The 20,033-nt window shown below is 54.4% G+C and overlaps 1 protein-coding gene across 1 annotated transcript; it reads left to right on the forward strand.

Annotated features, from left to right (window-relative positions):
* Positions 1 to 13,764: 13,764 nt before the first annotated feature.
* Positions 13,765 to 19,820, forward strand: Hpca (hippocalcin). Its single transcript, XM_027937517.2, has 3 exons — positions 13,765 to 14,592; positions 18,836 to 18,941; positions 19,065 to 19,820. The coding sequence occupies exons 1-3, from the start codon at positions 14,128 to 14,130 to the stop codon at positions 19,160 to 19,162; spliced, it is 669 nt and encodes a 222-aa protein (XP_027793318.1). The 5' UTR covers positions 13,765 to 14,127; the 3' UTR covers positions 19,163 to 19,820.
* The last annotated feature ends 213 nt before the right edge of the window (positions 19,821 to 20,033 follow it).

Consider the following 20,033-nt stretch of genomic DNA (forward strand, 5'->3'; position numbering starts at 1 on the left):
CTACCTGGTGCAGGAGTGAGCAGAGAGAAGTACTCATAATTGGGACGGGGGTGACCACAGCAAGTGCAGAGTGTTTACTGTGGGACCCAGAAGGCAGTACTCTGGCTCACTGGAGGTCTAGTCTAGCTGGGAACCCCAAACCAGTTCTTTGCCTTTTTAATCTCCCTAATGAGCAATAATGGGCATCTGCTAGGTACCAGACACCCTGCTGTGCTGGTCTTTACTTGCATTTGGGGGGCCTAATTCTCACTGCAGCTCCATAAGGTCCTACTCTATTGTGTGCCTTTTGCACAGGTGGAGACTGCAACTTGGACAGGCTACTCGGCTCCTGCAAGGCTCCACAGCAGTCAGAATTTGAACCCAGGCTGCTCTGATTTCCAAAGTTGGCCTTTTCTCAACTGTCTCTCCCTCCAGACTGACTTCAGAGTAATATCCCAGGATCCCTGAGATTCTAGAAGCTTCCTGTGGTAGGTAGTGTGGTAGGGCCTTTGCAACCAGGAAACAATCTGGAACAATCTCTCTTTAAGAGCAGTGTGTGTGGGTGGGGGTTGGGGCAGCTCTAGGCCAGCCCCCCACACCCATTTTGGCCTGATAAATGTGTAAGCAGTGATTGAGCTAATGGCTTTAAAGTGCTCAGGGCTTTGGAGACATAGCAGGCAGCCACAGCTAATGAAAGGGCTTGGATGACCCTTGCTTCATAACCCTGTGCATCAATATGCCTGCTTCTGCCAGCATACACCCTCCTGGCCAACCCACTCCTTTCTGATCTTGGGGGCAAAGAGGTGTCCTTGTCCTGCACTCATGACCCTCTCCCTAATAAGAGGACCTCTGGAGTACCAGGCAGCAAGAGATTCCCCCCACCCCTTCAATCCTGACATTCTCCACCTCAAGTCCCAGTCAAAAAAACAAATTAGGGACCAGTGTCCCAGGGTCCCTGACATGGAAAGACCACCCATCTATCCAAACAAATTCCCTACCCGCACTATCTAATTTCTACTACTGGGAGGGCGTTCCTCTATCTTAGGAGTTTTCCAGAGGCCCTGGAAGAGCTACCCTCTTTGGAAAGGGGACTCTTCGTACAGTTATCTCACAGAAGGTCTTCGGGGTCTTTCCCCCACTCTTTCGGTTGTAGATAAGAAACTGAAGCTCAGAGATGGAAGAGCTTGGTGTAAATTCACACAATGAATCAGAGCAGCAATGAAACAACCCTCCCCTCCTGATGCCCCCCTCAGGACTTCTTCCCTTGCCCTCCAAGTTTCTACCTGGTCACTTTGAGATGGGAGGGGACTCAGGGGTTCTCACTGAGCTGCAGAATCTCACTACCCAGCCCCTCCATACCCCAAGCCCCCTTCCCCCCCATCTGCTTCTTCCCACGTACCTCTTGTCCTGGGGGCAAGCCTCAGCTGGGAAGTCGACCTGTTTGGGATAGAAGTTGGGAGCCAGAGCACCTTCTCTCTCCTTTCTCTTTCTCTCTTTCTGTCTTGGCAGTTGCTGCCTGCCCTGCCCTGCCTGCCCCGCCCCACCAGCTGCAGCTTGGCCCCTAGGGACCTTTCCTCCCTTCCCCCCAGACAGCCAGAGGGCCTGCAGGAGCAACTGGAGCCTCCTCATTTCTCCATCATAGGAGCCAGCAGGGAGGAAAGGGGTTATTTGGAGGTCACAGAATCCACTCTTGGCCTTGCTGGGGAGAAAGGAGGGAGGGAGAGGGTCCTGGTGGGGTCTGGCCTCTGGTCCAGCGCTAGGGAAAGGGGTGCCTCAGCGCCATCTGCTGGCTTCTCCTGGTAAAACCTCAGGCAGATGTAGGGCATTGGGAGGGGGAGATGGCAGTGTCTGAGGGTTTGGGAGGGAGGAGGAAAGGAGGCTGAAGGAGCGGGTGTGTAGGACTGGTAGGATTTGGGGAGTTGTAGCTGTGGGATGCAGCCATCTAAGGTCTTATGGGGCATGGGGTTCTTGGGCCACACCTCAATTCTGAGAGAAGCCCTGGGCCTGGAGCCTGGCAGCCAGTGGGAGCTGAGTTGGGAGGGTTTAGAGGCATCCTAGTGATCCTGGGAGGGGGCTTATAGCTCCAGTTGCTTTATGTACACCATCTGTCCTCCATCTCTTAACACAGGCCCTAACATGCAGTAGGTGCTCAGTAAATGTTGCTTGTATAGAATAAATTAATTCTTCTAACATACATCTACTGAGCACCTATTATGTGCCAGGTTCTGGGTAACAGTCTGTAAATACAGCAGTTAAAGAATGAATGAACACATAAATGGGAATCTGGGGGGCCTCTGTCCTCCTAAGGTACACTCACTGACCTCCATTTGGATTGGAGAACTTCACAGATGTCTGTGAAGTCTGGGGGTTGGCTGGTCACTTACACATTGGCATCTGATGGGGCCACTAGCATTTGGAACCTTCTAGGTGTTAAGAGCTGTCTGAAGTCTTAGCACCTAACTCAGACTGCAGGTGCCCAAGCCAGATCCCAGGAAACCATGTAGAATAGGCAGGCCCCTCTTTTTGCTTTGTTTTGTGTTTTGCAGTTCTGGGGAACCCAGACTCTCTACCACTGAGCTACATCCCCAGTCTTTATATATATATATATATATATATATATATATATATATATATATATATATATACATATACATATATATGTATGTATATATATGTATATATATATTTATATATATATGTATATATATATTTATATATATAATTATATATATAAAATTTCTTTTAGTTGTTGAGGGAATTTTGTTTTTATTTACTTATATGCAGTGTTGAGAGTCAAACCCAGGGCCTCACACATGCCAGGCAAGCACCGTACCACTGAGCCACAAGTCCATCCCCATCCCCAGTCTTTCTTGCTTTTTTTTTTGGTACCAGGGATTGAACTCAGGGGCACTCAGCCACTGAGCTGCATCCCCAGCCCTATTTTGAGTTTTATTTAGAGACAGGGTCTCCTTGAGTTGCTTAGTGCCTTTTGCTGAGGCTAGATTTGAACTTGCGATTCTCCTGTCTCAGCCTCATGAGCCTCTGGGATTACAAGTATGCACCACCACACCAGGCCATTTTATTTTGATATAGGGTCTTACTTAGTTGCTGAGGCTGACCTCAAACTTGTGACCCCCCCCCCTCCCTTGCCTCAGCCTCCCGGATAGCTAGGATTGTGGGTCTGCTCCACCATCCTAGCAAAAGGCTCCTCTTACAAACCTGGAATGGCCATGATCTATGTCCGGGGTACCCCTAGATACACACCCTGCTCTAAATCACAGGGAAATCAGGAGTCAGGAGTTTGCTTTGGAATATAATAATTAAAAGACCTTTCTGAGTTTACAAGAGAACTTGGGGAAGGTCTTATTTTTATTGAACAAATATGAGCACATCCTAAGTGCCAGGCCCTGTGTCTGGTCCTGGGGACACAGTTGAATAAGATGAGTTTCCCTGAGGGCCTCCCATTCCAGTGGAGAGACAAACCCTAAGCAGGTCAACTCATGACATGACAGAGTGTCTTCAGACTGAGAGAAATATGAGAAAAAAATGGAGGAGACGGCTGGGTGGGATGATGGTCAGTGGGGTGCTGTGAGGAAGGCCGTCTGAACCAAGGCCTAAAGAAGGAAGAGGAAGCAGGTAGAACTTCCCAGAAGGCAGGGGCAGCCAAGCGCAAAGCAAGTGCCAGGCAGCAGCAAGCTGTTGTGTTTGGGAAACTGAAAAAAGCCAGAGAGGCTGGAGCTGGGTGAGCAAGACGGGAAGGAGAGCAGCTGGAGCCGGGCAGCGCAGGCCGCAGGGCTGTGGGAGAGAGGCTCACGTGATTCCACAGGCAAGGGAAGCCTCAAGAAGCAGGACCTTGTGTGAAGCACTACGTGTTAAAAGGCTCACTTGACTGTGTGTGTGCCAGCCAGACTGCAGAGAACCCGAGTGGGGGGCGACCTGGGAGGAGGCAAGGAGGCTGCTGGTGCTGCAGGGTCAGAAATGATGGGATCTTGACTTAGGTGCTCACAAGAGACAGGGAGAGAAGTTGAGGGAAGATCTGGATGAGATTGACAGGAGTGAGAAGAGAAGAGTGGGAGAATCAGGGCAGGGTCAGCTTTCCAAAGTCCAGATTCTGAGGCCAGAAACATCTGGCTGAGTGACGCTGGGTCAGTAACTCCACCTCTCTGATCCTTCAATGCCTCCTTGTGAAAAGATAATAATAGTATCCACACCACCGAGTGGTGGAGGTGATGGTGGGTGGGTGGAGAGGAATAAGAAGGAAAGGAAGGAGGAGGTGGAAGGTTGGGGCCTTCTAATTAGGGAAAGGAGACCTCCTCAACATCTTCAGCTCTTTGGTCTACAAAGGAAGGTTCCCATCTGACAACACTCAGAGAGGTTGAGGACCTTGCTCAATATCACAAAGCCAGCCTGTGGCAGCTCCATACTCAGATTCCTGACCCTGGCTTTGCCTTTGAAAATAGATCATCAGCTGCACACCACAGATCTCTCAAGAGTGGTAGAGCTATTTTCTGGGGCTCTGAGTTGGGGGCACCTGGGATAAGACCCCTTGCCTAACAGGGAGAGGAAAAAGGCCTTTAGCCTCACTTCTTGGCTCAGTCCCTTACTGGCTGCTTGACCTTAGGCTTTGTTTTCATTGGCAAAGTGGAGGTGATCCCAAGTGAATGTCTGAGGCTCCAGGGTCCCCCACTTCCTGTGAGGCAGGTACTCAGGGCCTCTCCCCCTGGCAGAACACGGCTTTGCAGAGACAGGATGCTGCCAGTAGAGGGCGTCCCCCTGGCTGGAGGAAGCCAGAGTTGGCCAGAGCAGGAAGACCCCAGGGAGCTGGAGTCACAGCTGGGAGAGCTGCCCTGCCTCCTGCTCTGCTCCGAGAGGAACAGACCACAGTCTCAGCAGCCAGGCAGAGCCTGAGTCTTGCTGCCTTGGCTCTGTACACAAGTCAGACCCTCACAGCTGGATTCCTGCCTTTACTGCGGAAGAGAGCTGATAGGTGCACCCAGCGACCTCGCTCACGGATTCTCAGTGGGTCTTGCTTTTGTTGTTCAAAGTTCCTTTTAAGACTACTAAGAAGAAGTCAGTGGAAGGAAAGTCCCTGTGATCCCCTGGCCCCCTCCTTACTCCTCCACCCTGGGAATGGCTGGGTACCTGATAGGGAATCTGATGACCCCAAGCTAAAGCCCAGAAACCCTGCTGTTCTGGTTGTGAGTCCTCAGCTCTGGTCCCACGTCTATAAGACACGCCCACCTATGTGTGTCAAGTGAGTGCTCCTGGGTCTGGTTTCGAGGGGTCCAGTGATGAGGGCAAGAGCCTAAGGCTTGGAGCCAAATAGTCCTGGACTCAAACCTTGACATTGCCCATGTCTACTGTGTAGCCTCAGGCAAATCACTCCACCTCTCTGAGCCTGTTTCCTCATCTGGCACCTATTGCAGAGTGGCATTGCAAGGGTGGCAGGAGATGCCACATGTGAATAGGAAAATGCAGTCCCTGGAACATGTAAACATCTATAAATGTTGCAGTGGGTGTTATTATAAAGTTGAAGTTCCTCCTTTCCCCAAGACCTTCTCTGCATCTAAATGGACCAGGATGGCTCTGGGAATGGGTCGGGTCAGGCAGGGAGATGTCTCGACACACTTGTGGTTTAGTGGGCCAGGGCCTGGAGCATTGTGCATGTGCCTGCATGTGCAGTGGTATGCACGTGCGTTCATAAGGGGCAAGGGTGTGCACACACAAGCATTGGGTGTGCATGTGTGTGCAAGGATATGCACGTGCATGTGTGCATGTACCCAAGGGTTCTCCGGGCACATGCATACTTGCAGGTATTGCTGCAGTATCCCTGCACCGATTCAGGAGGCCCCAGTGTTCACTGTTACTATGGAAACACTGAGGCAATCCCCAGTCTCGGGAGAACCTGAGGTGCCAGGAATCAGAGCTGGCCCGATCTTCCCAGGAAGAGAGACAGATTGGGAGTCCCCTGGGATAGAGCAACCTCGGCCTCTGGGAGTGGATTCCAGAGCTTTGGGTACCCTGAGCCCTCTAGGAAGCCCTCGCTTCTCCACAGCAGCCTGACACACTGCAAAGAGCTCAGAGATGGAGCTCATCCCACCTCAGCTCTGGTCTAATTCCAAGCACAAATCCAAATGGGATTGTGGTCCTTTGGGGCCTCAGTTTCTTCTTCTATGTAATGGAGGAAATAGCAGGTGACTTCAGATGCTTAGAACTGAATGGAGTGTGACCTTCCTCTCTCTGGGGGCACCATCCTCTAGGGCTATCTGAGTATGTATCCCTGGGCCCTGAAGTGTCACCCAGCAGCCTCTTTCAAGAGTATCACCTCCCAGTGTCCATGGGCTCCTCGCAGCTCTGGAAAGGAGGCACTTCACAAGGAACTCAGACTCTGGGAGGCACCACTGGCCAGTTGTGGGGCCATGTCTACACCCCCAAACCCTGGGCCCTGCCCTGTCCCACAAGTGCAGTCCCTTGGAGATTTCAAGCACATTTTGGGATTGTGAAGAACAGGCCAAGAAGGGAGTCAGCCTGGCCACCCGGGCTCACCCAGTTCAGGAAGGATTTTCTCTTTAAAATCTTGGCACTTTAGACTTTGATTCAAGTCTCAAATGTCCTTTGTGCAGATTGTGATGCACTTGGACAGAACTGTGTATCAAGTTACAAGTGCTAATTCAGCCTCCTGACACACTCCCCTTAAGAGGTGACCTTTGCCTTTGCAGCGACCCCAAAGTTTGAGGCAGGTGAGAAAAATCAAGAGGAGCTGAGAGATGGAACCCCCCAGCCATGAACTACGTGAGGAAGATCGGAATGTTCATATGTATGAGGCAAAAGGGCGGGCCTAGCTGGGTTACCTAAGGCGAGTGACTATCCCTCTCTGGCCCACTGCTGGGACCCTTCCAGCTAAAAGTCACTTCCCCCAGTAGAGGAAAGAGCAAATATTGGCTGCGATGTGACCCTAGCTGACAGAGTCATTTCTCTTGCACACACCCCTCCCCCTGTCTAGGTCCAGTCCCATGTGGAGAGGTTAGGTCTGGGACCATGGTCATCTGGTTCAGAAGGTGCTGGACTGGTGGGTGCAGAAGGTGGAAAGGTGAAGCCGGGCGCGGTGGCACATGCCTGTAATCCCAGTGGTTCAGGAGGCTGAGGCAGGAGGATTGCGAGTTCAAAGCCAGCCTCAGCAACTGAGTAGCAAGGTCCTAGCAACTCAGCAAGACCCTGTCTCTAAATAAAATGCAAAAAAGGCTGGGGATGTGGGGATGTGGCTCAGTGGTTAAGCACCCATGGGTTCAATAGCCAGTACCAAAAAAAAAAAAGCAGAAAAAGGTGGGAGGCGAGGGTGGGGATGTTATTGGAGAGCCTCAGGTTTCTATTTACTCTGGTAGGCAGTGGGGAGTCATGGAAGATTATTAAGCAGAGAGGAAGATAATCAGATTTAGAGAAACTGATCCCAGCAGGGGGGCCTGTGAGAAGGGCAGAGCAGACATAGAAGGCAGATCTGACCACGGTTCTTGGGGGAGGGGAGGGGAGGGGAGGCAAGGGCCGGCTGAGGCCTCCTCTGGCGGCCTTGACTGGACTGGGAAGGGGCGGGAGCAGAGGTGAGGCGGAGGAGTGGGTCCTGGGTGAGGTGGCACCTCTAGCTTGTTCTGTGGTTGAAGGAGGACCCAGGGGCAAGGCAGGCTGGGGGTGGAAGGCAATGAGCTGGCTATTGGCTGGCTGGAGTCGGGGGTGTCTGTGGGCTTCTGGGAGCATGTCCAGGAAGCAGCTGGAAATGCCGGTTTCACAGAGAAGGAACCAGAAGGTCAGAGAGGTTGTTTTTGCCAACTTTGCCAAAGCTGGAAAAAGGCCATGTGAGGACTTGAACTCAAGTCCGAGGAGCCAGCTAGGTAGCAGCACTTTGTTGGTTGGAGTCCTGACTTTGGGCTCAGCTGCCTTTCCCCGGGAGTAGGGGTACTGCAGCCGTGTCCTCCACTCACCTGCTGCAGAGCCCAGCAGCACAGGGCATGGCCAGCAGGTTCTTCAAGCCCACGTCTCTGCTCCCTAAGGGACACTTTCCAACCCGCCCTGGTATCACAACACCAGGGCTTCCCCATCCGCCACCCAGAGCCGCAGGCGTCCTGCCAGCCCACACTGCCTGGGTGCTGACTGTGGGCACCCAGCGCCAGACTCTTCATGGGCGCCCTCTTCCCCAGTTCCCACAGAAGCCTCCCAGGACAGCGCCATTGTTTCCACTGACACTTGGGAACACGAGGGGCAGGGCCTGCCCCCTCCACTGCAGGTTCAGCCTTGCTCCGTGGGGCAGCGATGGGGCTGTGGGACCTGGACAGGAGTGACAGCTCTCTGAGCCCCCACATAGAAAGTGAGGCCTCTCCAGAGAGCCCCGAACCCGGCTACCCCACTGCCCTGGCTTCAGGTCTGCAATTCTAGCTCTCAGGACATTTTCTTCCCTCCCCAGCCATTCTGCTCCTCGCGGCCACCTCCCCTGGGAACAGCCAGGCCTGCCCCGCCCCCTCCCGGGCTGTGCTCCTGGCAGCTCTGCCACCCTGGGCTCTGGTCCGGGGGTGGTCCCTGGCGGAGAGGGAGGCAAGCAGAAGCTGGGCTGGGTGCAGCGAGAGGAGGGCCTCCGGAGACCCCCGGGCCCCCGCTTCTCAGCTCTGTGTGCTCCAAGCTGGGTGGGCAGGGCTTTGGGAAAGGGGTGGCTGGAGGTTTTAATCACTTTATCAATGTTTGTTTGTGTAATTCAGCCTCGAGATGCTTTTCCCTCCATCTGTCCCCACCATCTGCTCCCATCAGGATTTTCCAAACCGTTTGGGACCCAAGAGGCACCCGAGTGGGGGTGGGCTGGGCCTCTGAGGGGGCTGGGGAGGGGCCAGCTCCACCTACTTCACTGAGAGGCTTCCAGGAAGGGTCTGGGCTTCTGAGTCACGCAGAGCTGGGTTTGAATTTCTGACACTGCCACTTTCTTGCTGTAGCACCCCAGGTGGGGACTTCAATTCTCTGGGCCACATCTGTAAACTGTCAGAATCTCGGAGGATGAAATGAGGCGGCCCATGTAGAGCACTCTGCAAACTGTAGAGCCCTGTGGTCCCCTTTCCCTTTGTCCCCACGTGCTTCTTGGTGTCCCGGAAGCTGGCCTGCCTCTTTGGTGGGAGAGAGGGCAGCTGCCGCTGCTTTCTCAACCACTTGCCTCCCTTCTCAGATCCTGGGACTTGCTCGCTCTCCAGGGGACCCTGCCTGCTGCTCTGTCCTCTCGGTCATCCATCTGCATTTCTACTCTCAGCTGGGCCTCTCCCTCCCTCCTGGGTGCCTCAATCTTAGGTGGGAGGGGACTGGGCATCACAAACAAGGACACTCCCCCCACCAAGCTGGCCTTCAAAGAAGCAAACCTGTGGGCTCCAGTGTCACTGCTGCCTCAGCCATCTCTGGTCACGTCATCTGTTTAGCCTCTCTGCTTAGAAACGGGAAAGACTTGCTCCATCCAGAAGTGAGGGACCCAGGCCTCCTGACTTGCAGCCCTCTGCCCTGCTTTTCTGAGTTCTGCCTGAAGACAGAAGTCTTGGCTCAAGGGCAAATGCACAGTGTGGGAACACCCCAGCTTCTCCTTTGGCTCAGGGGGGCCTCCCAGGGCTTCCTAGGCCCCTGGGAGGGTAGAGGTGGTTGATGGATTGAGCCAGCAGAGCCCACTAGGGCCGAGCCCTGCCTCCTCAGGGACCCTACTCATTCTAGATGCAGGAACAGTCAAGGAAAGTGGGGTGCCCAGGGTGAAGAGAAGACATGGTCCCACTTTCAGAAGCCCCCATCTAGTGGGGAGACAGGATGCAGACTGAAGGTCTGAGGGCAGGCTCCAGTCACTCTCACAGAGAAGAAAAGCCTGGAGGAAGCAGGAAATTAGGGTAAACTGAATCCCCCCACCCCCAGGATGGAGAGGAGGATTCAGACCAGGCTGAGAAGACTCCAGCTTCAGGCAGGAGAGAGAGAGGAGGGAGTCTTGGGGGAAGGAAAGGCTGAGAGGGTGACTGCAGATTAGGCCCCTCTCCCTGTCCCAGGCATGACAGGCCCACTGGCCCACCGAGGAGAGGTGAGGGAGGTTGTCACTGGAGTGGCTTAGGGTGGGGACTGAGCAGCTCTTTGCTCCCCCCACCCAGGTCCTCATACAGGAGGCAGCTGGGAACCACCCACATACGTCTGGCGTCTCTCACGCCTCCACCGGGGGTCCCAACACCAGAGCCAAGGCACACAGTGGAGCCAGTGTTCCCGAGGGCCCAGCTGTCCCTCCACCTCAGTCTGATTCCCTAGCTTTTCTGGTGGAGAAGAGCTCACCCCCAAGCAGGAGGGACTACGGCTACAATCCAATGACCTATGAGGCTTAGTCTGGCAGCCTAGATGGGGAACTCTGGTCTGAGTTCTGGGGAGCTGGGAGGGTCTAAGCTGCAGATACTGAGAGAATATGGCTAGGAGGAGCCGTCTGGGTACCTGGTAAGGGCTGATAGCTCTAGAGGTCCAGAAACAAGACTCACCACTGCCACCCTGGTCATCTCTCACCCTGAAATGTCCCCCTGCTCCTTCCCTTGCCTCCCACTCCTTAACATCCATTCATGACATAATGGCCCAAGGACTTCCCATTTCATCTGTAATGCAATCAATCTTAAGGCTTCAACATGGACCCCACAGCTCTTGATCTGCCACCCTCCCAACCTTGTCCCAAATAACTTATTTAATACACTGTAGATGTGACTTGTATGTTATAACACACATCACTTCTTTCCACACCTGTAACCTCACCGCCTAGGACAGTGCTGGATGCAGAACTAGGGCTTGATTAATATTTGTAGAATGAATGAATGAGGGCATGTGGATTCAAGCCCAAGCCCTCCGCTCATTAGTTGAGACATTGGAAAATTTGACCCATTTAACCCCCACCAAGCATCAGTTTCCTGATCTGAAAAGTGGAGAACAAGGATCATATTCTAGAGATGGAAAAGGACAAAATTTAACAATTCCCAGCATGTGGGAATTGTTGCCAAGATCAGAGGAAGGAAGATGCAGCCCCCATACCGGCAGGAGGAGCTGTAAGGTGGTCAACAACTCCGGAGAGGAACTGTCCACCGTGCAGTCAGAGGCCTGTGCATCTCAGAACCTGGGAGCTGGAGACTGTTCTCCCGTTCTCACAGGTCACGAGCCTGCACCGGCAGAGAGGCTGGAGTGTACGCGGCATCGCTGTTGGGAGGTGGGATTAATTCCGAGAGCGGGTGGGGGATGAGATCGAGAGTAGTAGGCAGGAGTGGGGGCGGGCTCTATAAAGTGGAGGTGGGCAGGGGGTGTGTCTAACCCTCCTAAGACCTCGGGACCGAAGGAATGGGCGCTCCTCGTTCCCCGAAGAGACCCTAGTTCGGTTGGATCTGGAGTTGAGGCGAGGAAGCAGGGAGGGTGCCTAGCGAACCGCCCAGGATTCGGATTCCGCCCTCGGAGCGACGTGCAGCCCAGCGCCCAGGTAGGGATGAGGGAAGAAGGTGGTGGCGTGGCCAAGGATTGTCCCCTGCTTAGGAAAGAGGGCTCTCGGCACTGACCCGCTCCTCCATTCAGGCGCCCTGAGTCGAGATGCTGAGATAGGGACCCCGGTTCTCTTCCCCTGGAGGGGTGCTCCCTCGAGAGCTGGAGCAGGGCGGTGGGGGCGTCCCCCTCCCTCTCTGGGCGGGGGCGGGGGCGGGGGCGGAGCCTAGCGCACCGCTCCCCCTACCCGGGGCTGGAGGGGACCCCCCAGGGGAGGGGCTCGGGGCGAGCGCTGCGGGGCGTCTCCCTCGCAGTCCCGCCCGCCCCTCTGGCCGCCTCTGCCGCCGCGCGCCGCAGCAGCGCCGCCTTCCCTGCGCAGTCGGTGTTTCGGCGTCGCTGGGTGAGTGGGGGCGCTCCGGCCGGGCCCCGGGGATGCAGGGAGGGATCCCCGGAGCTAGGGGCCACGTCCAGGGCTCCCCAACCCCGCGACTCTCCGTGCCTCCTGGGATTCTTCCCACCTGGAGCGCGGAAAGCGGGGATCCCCGGGAAACACGCGGCGCTCTCCAGGGTCCTGACCGCCGAGCGGCCAGCCCCGAGGAGTAGGGTTTCGGTCGCCCCGGAGCGCCCCCTCCAGGAGGGGTCACGAGCGCGCGTGCTGGAAGGATTGAGACGTGGTCCCAGGGCCAGAGCTGCGGGGAGGTTTGTAAAGGGGACCCAGGGTGGGTTTCTCAGGTCGAGCGGCAAGGTTCTTCCCATTTGGGGAACTGGGGGTGTTTGCGGGGACAACGGAATCTTCTTCCAACTGGGAGAGGCAGCTTTGAGGGTGTCAGAGAGGAGGGGGCACTGAAGGAGCTCTCCTGCCCAGCGCATCTTTATGCCCCCGCCTGGGTGACCCAGTTCCTTGGACCTTCAGGAGGGGAGTAAGGGACACATTCCCCTGCTCAGCCCTGCGCATTTCCTCAGTCCCTTCCCACACACTTGTTTTGGGGGTCCTCAGCCTGGGGCAGAAGAGACTGATATAGAAAGGAGGGGCTACCAACTTACAGAAACATACATGTGACACGCTGCTGAAGAGACACACAGGTCTCCCTAAATGGCCACACAGGCACATTCGCTTCACATTGTGACAGGTGCATACCTGGTCACATGCACATATAATGCACATGCACAGACATGGACGGAAACACACCAGGAGATAAATGCATGCAGAACCCAGGGCACACATCATGCATGAGCACATGTATTCTCACACATGCACCCGCCCACATGTGCATAGAGCTTTGTGCATACGAACATACAAGGAACCTCCCTCACCCTATCTCACTCTCATCCCCAAGCTCAGAGGGAGGGGGGTCACCTGCACACATCCCTGTCCTGAACTGTCTGGCTGTCTCCTCTCCATTGCCTTCTCCTCAGCCTCACCCTCAAGCCCCTGCCCCCAGGAGATTAAAGGTGAATGCTGGGGGAGGTTGGATGGGCCAGGGGTTTCCCAGGACAGGAGCCCCCATGGGAAGGGCTGCAGCTCCCTCTCCTGGGACCTGACAGCATCCCTGGGAAAATAAAGCAAAATAACAAGGGTGCCTGAAGGTCCCACGTGCAGCTGGCCATGTGAGAGGTGCTGGCATTCGAGTTGACATGTGATGGCATGTGTGAGACATGTGGGGTCGTGGGCTGGTGTGTTGATGCACAGGGTATAGGAGTTGTGCGTGGTGCTGGGTGTCAGTGCATGCGAGTGTGGAGCAGAGGGAATGCTGTGCGTGGAGGCATGATGACCATGGGTGGTGTGGGCTGGTATGTGAGTGGCATGGGCCCCAGGGGGTGGTGAGCCGTGTAGCATAAGATGTGTCAGCGCACATTTACTTGCATATTATTGTGCACACTTTGGTGGCATCTAGGTAATACAAATCATTTTTAGTTATCTAACACTTATGTAGCACCTGTCTGTGCAGGCATGGTTTTAAGTGTTTTCCATGCATTAACTAATTTAATCCCCTCCAACAATCCCAGGAGGTAAGTGCTTACCCCCACTTTACTTGAGGCAGAGAGTTTAAGGAATTGACCCAGGCACATAGCTGGTAAGAGGCAGAGTTGGGATTCAAACCCAGGTGATCTGAGTTGGAGGCCAGATGAACACCTATCCTGTGCTGCCTCTTACAGGCACACCTGTAGAAGAGAGCAGAGGGCTGTGATTGGGCTACAGGTGTATTTTTATTTTTTTTTTTTTTTTGATGGGAAGTCATGTGGGAGGCAAAGAGCGGGCAGAGGCTAGGAGGAAGGACCAGAAATCCTTCTGCACCTCCCTGGGCAACTCTAAGAGTTGGACCTATCGTGTCATGACTGTGTGACATGAAACAGGTGACCTCCCTTCAATGAACCTGCCTTCTCATCTGAAAAATGGGGCAAATTCTGACTTCCCTTCAGGAGGGTGAAAAGATGTGCACTCTTGAAGGCACCAAGAAGGGTCTGTGTAAATATGAGTCCCCTTTCCTTCCTCCCTCTCCAGCTCGGTTCCTAGAGAAGTGTAATGTCTAGGGAAACGGTGTGGAGCATGTCACAGAGGCCACAAGCCTGGATGCAGGCTGTGTGACCTTGGGCCAGTTCCTCTCTCTTGTTGGGTCAAAGGAGGGGTTGAGGTGGCTGGTGTCTGGGGGCCCTTCTGGAATGGTTACAGGTGACCAGGAGGTCCTGACCACTCCTCTCTGCCCCTTGACCCCCTTGGGGACCCAGGTGGGACTTGGCTCTTCGGCCATGGGCAAGCAGAACAGCAAGCTGCGGCCGGAGATGCTGCAGGACCTGCGGGAGAACACGGAGTTCTCAGAGCTGGAGCTGCAGGAGTGGTACAAGGGCTTCCTCAAGGACTGCCCCACAGGCATCCTCAACGTGGACGAGTTCAAGAAGATCTATGCCAACTTCTTTCCCTATGGCGACGCCTCCAAGTTCGCGGAGCACGTCTTCCGCACCTTCGACACCAACAGCGACGGCACCATCGACTTCCGGGAGTTCATCATTGCGCTGAGCGTGACCTCGAGGGGCCGCCTGGAGCAGAAGCTCATGTGGGCCTTCAGCATGTACGACCTGGATGGCAACGGCTACATCAGCCGGGAGGAGATGCTGGAGATCGTGCAGGTGGGCCCGGGCCCGAGAGTGCCAGGCCAGGCGGCATGCCCTGGCCACCCCTTCCTAGCTTCTCAACAGAGCTGGTAGGCAAGTGGTGACAGGTGCTATTCTTATGACCCCATTGATGGAATTCTCTCGTAGGAAATAATGAATTGCTGATTTAAAGAAACACTGAGAAAACTCCCAAGTCCACTGGGCCCAGATTCACCAATTAATATTTTGCTTCATTTTTATATGAATGCAATATTTTCTTGTTTTGAATGCTGACCCTTACCCCTAGGTAAAGGATGTATTTCCTAAGAATAAGGACATTCTCTTACATAACCCATAATATGATTATCCAAGTCAGGACATTTAATATAGAAACGATGCTATTATCTAATTGACAGACCATATTCCAATTTTGCCAACTGTCTTCATAATGTTCTCTATAGCATTTTTTTTTTTTTTTTTTTTTTTGCCCTGGTCTAGGAAGATGCCTTGCATTTGGTTGTCTGTTTAGTTGCCTGTTGTCTGGAATAGTTCCTCAGCCTTTCTTTGGGTTTCATGACTTGACATTTCTGTAGAGTACAGGCCAGTTGTATTTTATTGATCCTCATTTACTCAGGGAGGAAGCATGCTTAGAGAGGTCAAGGCACTTTCTGGAGGCCACACAGCCTGAGGGGGAACCTGACTCCAACAGTCACATTCTAACTGGATACTTGGCCGTTTTCCAACTAATAGATAGAGGGACCACCAAGGGCACAGTACTTGGACCTCTTTTCCTTCCTCCTAGTTTCTGCCCCCTTTTTGCCTCCCACGTGACTTCCCACCAAAAAATACACCTGTAGCCCAATCATGGCCCTCTGCTGTCTTCTATAGGTGTGCCTGTACTGTGTCCTCGGTGGTACTGTGAGGTGCTTATACCCATATGCTGAGTGCATCCTCACTATACTTCCATGAGGCTCGGAGAGGTAGAGTGCTTTGCCTGAAGTCTCACAGTACATAAGTGAAGTCAAGCTCAGCTGGCCACTACTCAGAGCTGCCTTTTGTGTGGGATCTGGGCTCCTAGCCAGGAGATCTGGCTTCCGGTTCTGGAGTCGGCCTTAACTCTTAGGTTGCTCATTTGTAAAATGGGCATGGTGATGCTGACCTCAGAAGATTTAGGGATCTGATATGAGAGCCTTTCTGAGTACACATTTAAATGTGATATGTGTTAGTTCATCCATGTCGGCACCCACTCCCTTAGCCCAGCACTGAAGGTGGTCAGGGCCCTGTTCTATTTTACTTATCTGGTTCCTTGCTCACTTCCCCCAGCTTTCTCCATCTATAAAGGGTGTGTTGGGGGGTATTAAGCCCCCGCTTCCCAGGCTCTGGCAGGGATAAATTGGGATGGTGGTTCTAGCACAGGGTGCTGCATATATTCAGTACTCAGTAAATGTTAGTGACTGTCGATCATTTTTTTTTTTTTTTGGATCTGCATATCTTCTTCTCTAGTCAAAATGGCCTTTTTAACATCTCTGAGATACCTGGAGTAATGCTGTGGCGCAGACTTGCACAAGCCATTGTCCCCTTCCCTTCTGCATCTCTGAACACTCTCCCTTTGGGTCCCTCAGCTCTGTGAACCATTCCCCCTCCCAACTCATCTGCCCGCTCATTGGCTTCTCTTGCTATGGTCTGGCTCTGTGCTCTCTAGCTGGAGCAGAGTGGCTGCCTCAGGAGGTGTTGCTGTCCAGTGGAGACCTAGTTCTTCCATGTCGCCAGCTCCTGTGGGCCAGTTTCTGTATGGTGGAGTTCCTGATGGAAGGATCACAGTAGACAGGGCAGTGGAGAATCACTCAGGGATCAGCTGGAAACCAGCCAATCCAGAGGGATTCGTGTTCTGCTTAATGTGGTCACGCCAGCCTGTGCTGGTAAATCTGAGTCTTGCTGGAGCTAATGCCACTTGTGCATTAGGACTTTCTGGCTGGCCTCTGCTTTCTAGGCCCTGGCTTCCTTTATAGTGGCTCAGAGGCCCCAGACAGGGGTGCAGACAGAGATCTGGAAACCCTGGTGCCTGATTAATGACAAATAGGCTCCAGTGAAACTATGAGCAGCAACTCCAATTCATTAGGAGACCCAGGAGGAGGGCTGTCACAAAGGGAGTGGTTACTCTCTAAGACACTGCTTAGTCCTCCTCAGGATTCAGCCTGGTGCCAGATGATGGGCATGATTCCTCTTGAGGGATCCCACTCTGGTGGGAGAGATCAATGTGTACATCACCCGGATCAGCATAGTGACAGGAGTATAAAAGTGACATTTAGGATCCCATGGGACTGAGGGACAGGGGAAAACCTGGCAACACGGTGGATGAATGATGACTATCATGCAAGCTGCTATTTAGTGACCACTTACTCTAGCCAGCCACTCTTCTGATTGTTCTATCTCATTTAATCCACTAGGCAATCCTAATGAGGGAGATAAAATTAATCCCATTTTACAAATGGAAACTGAGGGTCACAGAGGTTAAGCCCTTGTCCAAGGCTACACGGCAAATAAGTAGCCACTTCCGAGTTGATATTACTTCAAAGCCCTGCTGCTGGTCACCATCCCAGACTGTCCAAGTATCCACCCAGCAGCTAAGAGGTGGCAGGCTCAAGTCAGTTGGTCTCTGCCATCCATTCCCTTCTCGAGCCCTGGTTTCTTATCTGGAAAAGGGAGATGATGATTCCTGTCTTTCAGGGCTATTGTGAAGTCTAGGAATATGCATGTAAGAGACCTGGCATGTAGTGGTTGCCTAATAAATGGTAGCTAGTATCGTTGCTCTAGGCAGAGTCCGAATATGCTGGGGAATCTCCGAGGCTCAGGGATGTTCAGCTGTGAGCTGTGGTGGAGTTACCCTTCTAGAGAGGTCGGCAGCAGGCAGGCTGTGAAGTGTCTTGAATGCCAAAGGCCAAATGGTTTGGACTTGGAAAAAAGGCAGTGGGAGGTGTTGATGGTCTCTAAACAGGGGAGTGCCAGCCAGGTGTCAGGCACTGCATTAGGTCCAGAGGATCTGGGTACTAACTAGATGCTGGTGGTCCTTATCTGTACGGAGGGGATTAGGAACAATCCAACAAAGGCACAGTTACTTCCTGAGAAGTGTCCTCAAAGGAAAAAGCCCAGGAGGCTCTGGGACGCATATGCCCCAACTCAGCCTGGGTCAGAGAAGGACTCGCTAAGAAAGCATCGGATAATCTGAGCCCTAAGGAGTGGGAGGCAGCAGAAGGAGGGCAGGGCAGCAACTAGGAGCAGGGTGCACCCGCGGTCTTGGAGAGAGGCCTGTGTGTGTGAGGGAACGGAGGGGGTGGCCTGGGGAATGAGGACATGGTAGTGTAGATTTGTGTTTGGAAAGAGCTTTCAGAGGCAGTGTGGGGTCAGACACGAAGGAAGGAGGCCAGAAAAGCAGCGTGGAGGTAGAAGCTGAACCTGAGGCAGGGGAAGTTTATGGGATGGGAGAAGAGGGGAGGCTTCTGGGAGGAGGTGTCAATCTAGAAGATTGAGGCGACCAGCGGGTGCTTGAGCTCTGGGTCGCAGGAACCCAGCCCATGCCACAGGCTGCGCACTCTGTGCTCTGTACATTGAGCACAAAAACCCTCCTTCGCTTCGCCTCGGGAGCTCCTGCACGTGGCAGCTGCCGCCCTCGGCCCAGCAGAGCTCAGGCTGTCCCTGCCCGTTGGCAGATGCTCATTTGCATTCATTTGCATAACCTTCCCCGCCCCTCTGGGCCCCAGCTGCCTCAACGCAGTCCTGCGCCCCCTGCGGGCCACCGACTGCACCGCAGCCCACTGCCACCCCCAGGGTCCCGGGTCCGCTTCCCGCTGCTGGGTGCTGGTGGTTCCTGAGCGGCCCCGCTAACCTTGTACTTACCCCCAAACCTGCGCCCAGGTACTGCCGCCTAAGCCCTCTAGCCCCTCGTCCTCTGGGCCTTCAGGTTCTCTAACATCTCTCCTGACTCCTTGCACCCCTCAATTCTTGATGCTCTCTCGGAGCTTTTGGGCTGCGGTGTCTTTGTTCGTGCGGCTCCCGGTGCCAGCAATTCCTTTCCCACCTAGCCCTCCAAGGGAGCTCGGCAGTGCCGGTTCCCATAGCCCTCTCTTCCGGAAGATTCCTAGATCCTCCTTCCCCAAATCCCGAGCGCCCCAGCCTCGGTGACTCCTCTCCAGCCCGCGCGGCCGGTGGGAGCGAGCGGGGGCTGTGTCTGCGGTGGCGGCCCCGCAGCTCTTCTCACTCCCCGCCTCTCCCCCGCCCCCAGGCCATCTATAAAATGGTTTCGTCCGTGATGAAGATGCCGGAGGACGAATCGACCCCGGAAAAGAGGACTGAGAAAATCTTCCGCCAAATGGACACAAACAACGACGGTGAGGGGCCGAGCGGGGCGGGTGGACGGGGCGGGCAGGTGGCGCTCCCTGCTTCCCTCCCTCGCGCCACCTCCCCTCGCTTGCCGCAGCCTTCTCCCCCTCACAGCTCCCCTCGCCCCGCAGGCAAGCTGTCCCTGGAGGAGTTCATCCGCGGGGCCAAAAGCGACCCGTCCATCGTGCGCCTGCTGCAGTGCGACCCCAGCAGCGCCTCCCAGTTCTGAGCGACAGGAGCCAGGCCCCTCTCCTCCCTGCCTTCACCGGCCCCATCCCGGCTCTCAGCTTCCTCTCCTTTGTGTCTATCCAGGCTGGGGGCCAGACTGGGGACTCCCACCCCGGGTCTGCACTGTGGGGGGCCCCTGGAAAAGGGAAGCCTGCAAGTAAGGGCCCAAGTAAGCAAGCCGTTAGCATTCCACCGTCCAAGAAAGAGCTCCCTTTGGTGATGACAGAGATACCTTCTCCGACTTGGTCTGCTCCTCCGAGTCAGCCCGCCCTTAGCCAGACAGCCCCACCATCTCCCACCCTCCCATGTCTCTGAGGCCAGGCACCTCCAGACCTGGGAAGTGCTCCCCCTCTGGTAGGTCTCAGACTGGGTAGAGGTTGGGGGTCAAGTCCAGGTGAGGAGCCTATTTGTTTGGAGGGAAGAGAAGGATTCCAGGGTTGTTGAGGGTTCAGGGTTGTGGAGGTTTGAGGAAGAAGATCCTTTAAGTTACTCTGCCCTGCAGGAGGGCTCCAACCCTTCCTGCCCAGTTCTTGGAGGCCGTGATAGGGACGCAACACCTCCCAGGATTCCAGCAGTAGCTGTGGTCCCATAAACCCTGGCTACCTTTGAGCTCTTGGATGGACACAGCTAGACACAGACCACAGATCTACCCCTCTGTATCCCGCCCCCCCCCCCCAACGGGCAGAGTCCTTCCACCGTGTCCTGCGTGGGAAAGAAGCGCAGGCCCCCTGGCTGAGCCCCTGTCCCCTCCTGCATGCAGCCACATGGAGCATCTCTGTTCTTTTTAATAACTTCAGAATAAAGTCTTGTTTCAGTGCAATGGGCTGGGTGGCTGGGGCAGGAGGTGAAAGCCCCCTCCCAGGTCCCCAAGG

This window comes from Marmota flaviventris, chromosome 10 (genome assembly GCF_047511675.1).
Source record: "Marmota flaviventris isolate mMarFla1 chromosome 10, mMarFla1.hap1, whole genome shotgun sequence".
NCBI classification, from domain to species: domain Eukaryota; kingdom Metazoa; phylum Chordata; class Mammalia; order Rodentia; family Sciuridae; genus Marmota; species Marmota flaviventris.

Excerpts from the sequence above, each read along its gene's own strand:
- Hpca (XM_027937517.2), top strand. The coding sequence starts at position 14,128 with ATGGTTACAGGTGACCAGGAGGTCCTGACCACTCCTCTCTGCCCCTTG. Across the intron at positions 14,593-18,835 it reads AGATGCTGGAGATCGTGCAG|GCCATCTATAAAATGGTTTC; the intron begins GTGGGCCCGGGC and ends CCCCGCCCCCAG. Across the intron at positions 18,942-19,064 it reads AATGGACACAAACAACGACG|GCAAGCTGTCCCTGGAGGAG; the intron begins GTGAGGGGCCGA and ends CTCGCCCCGCAG.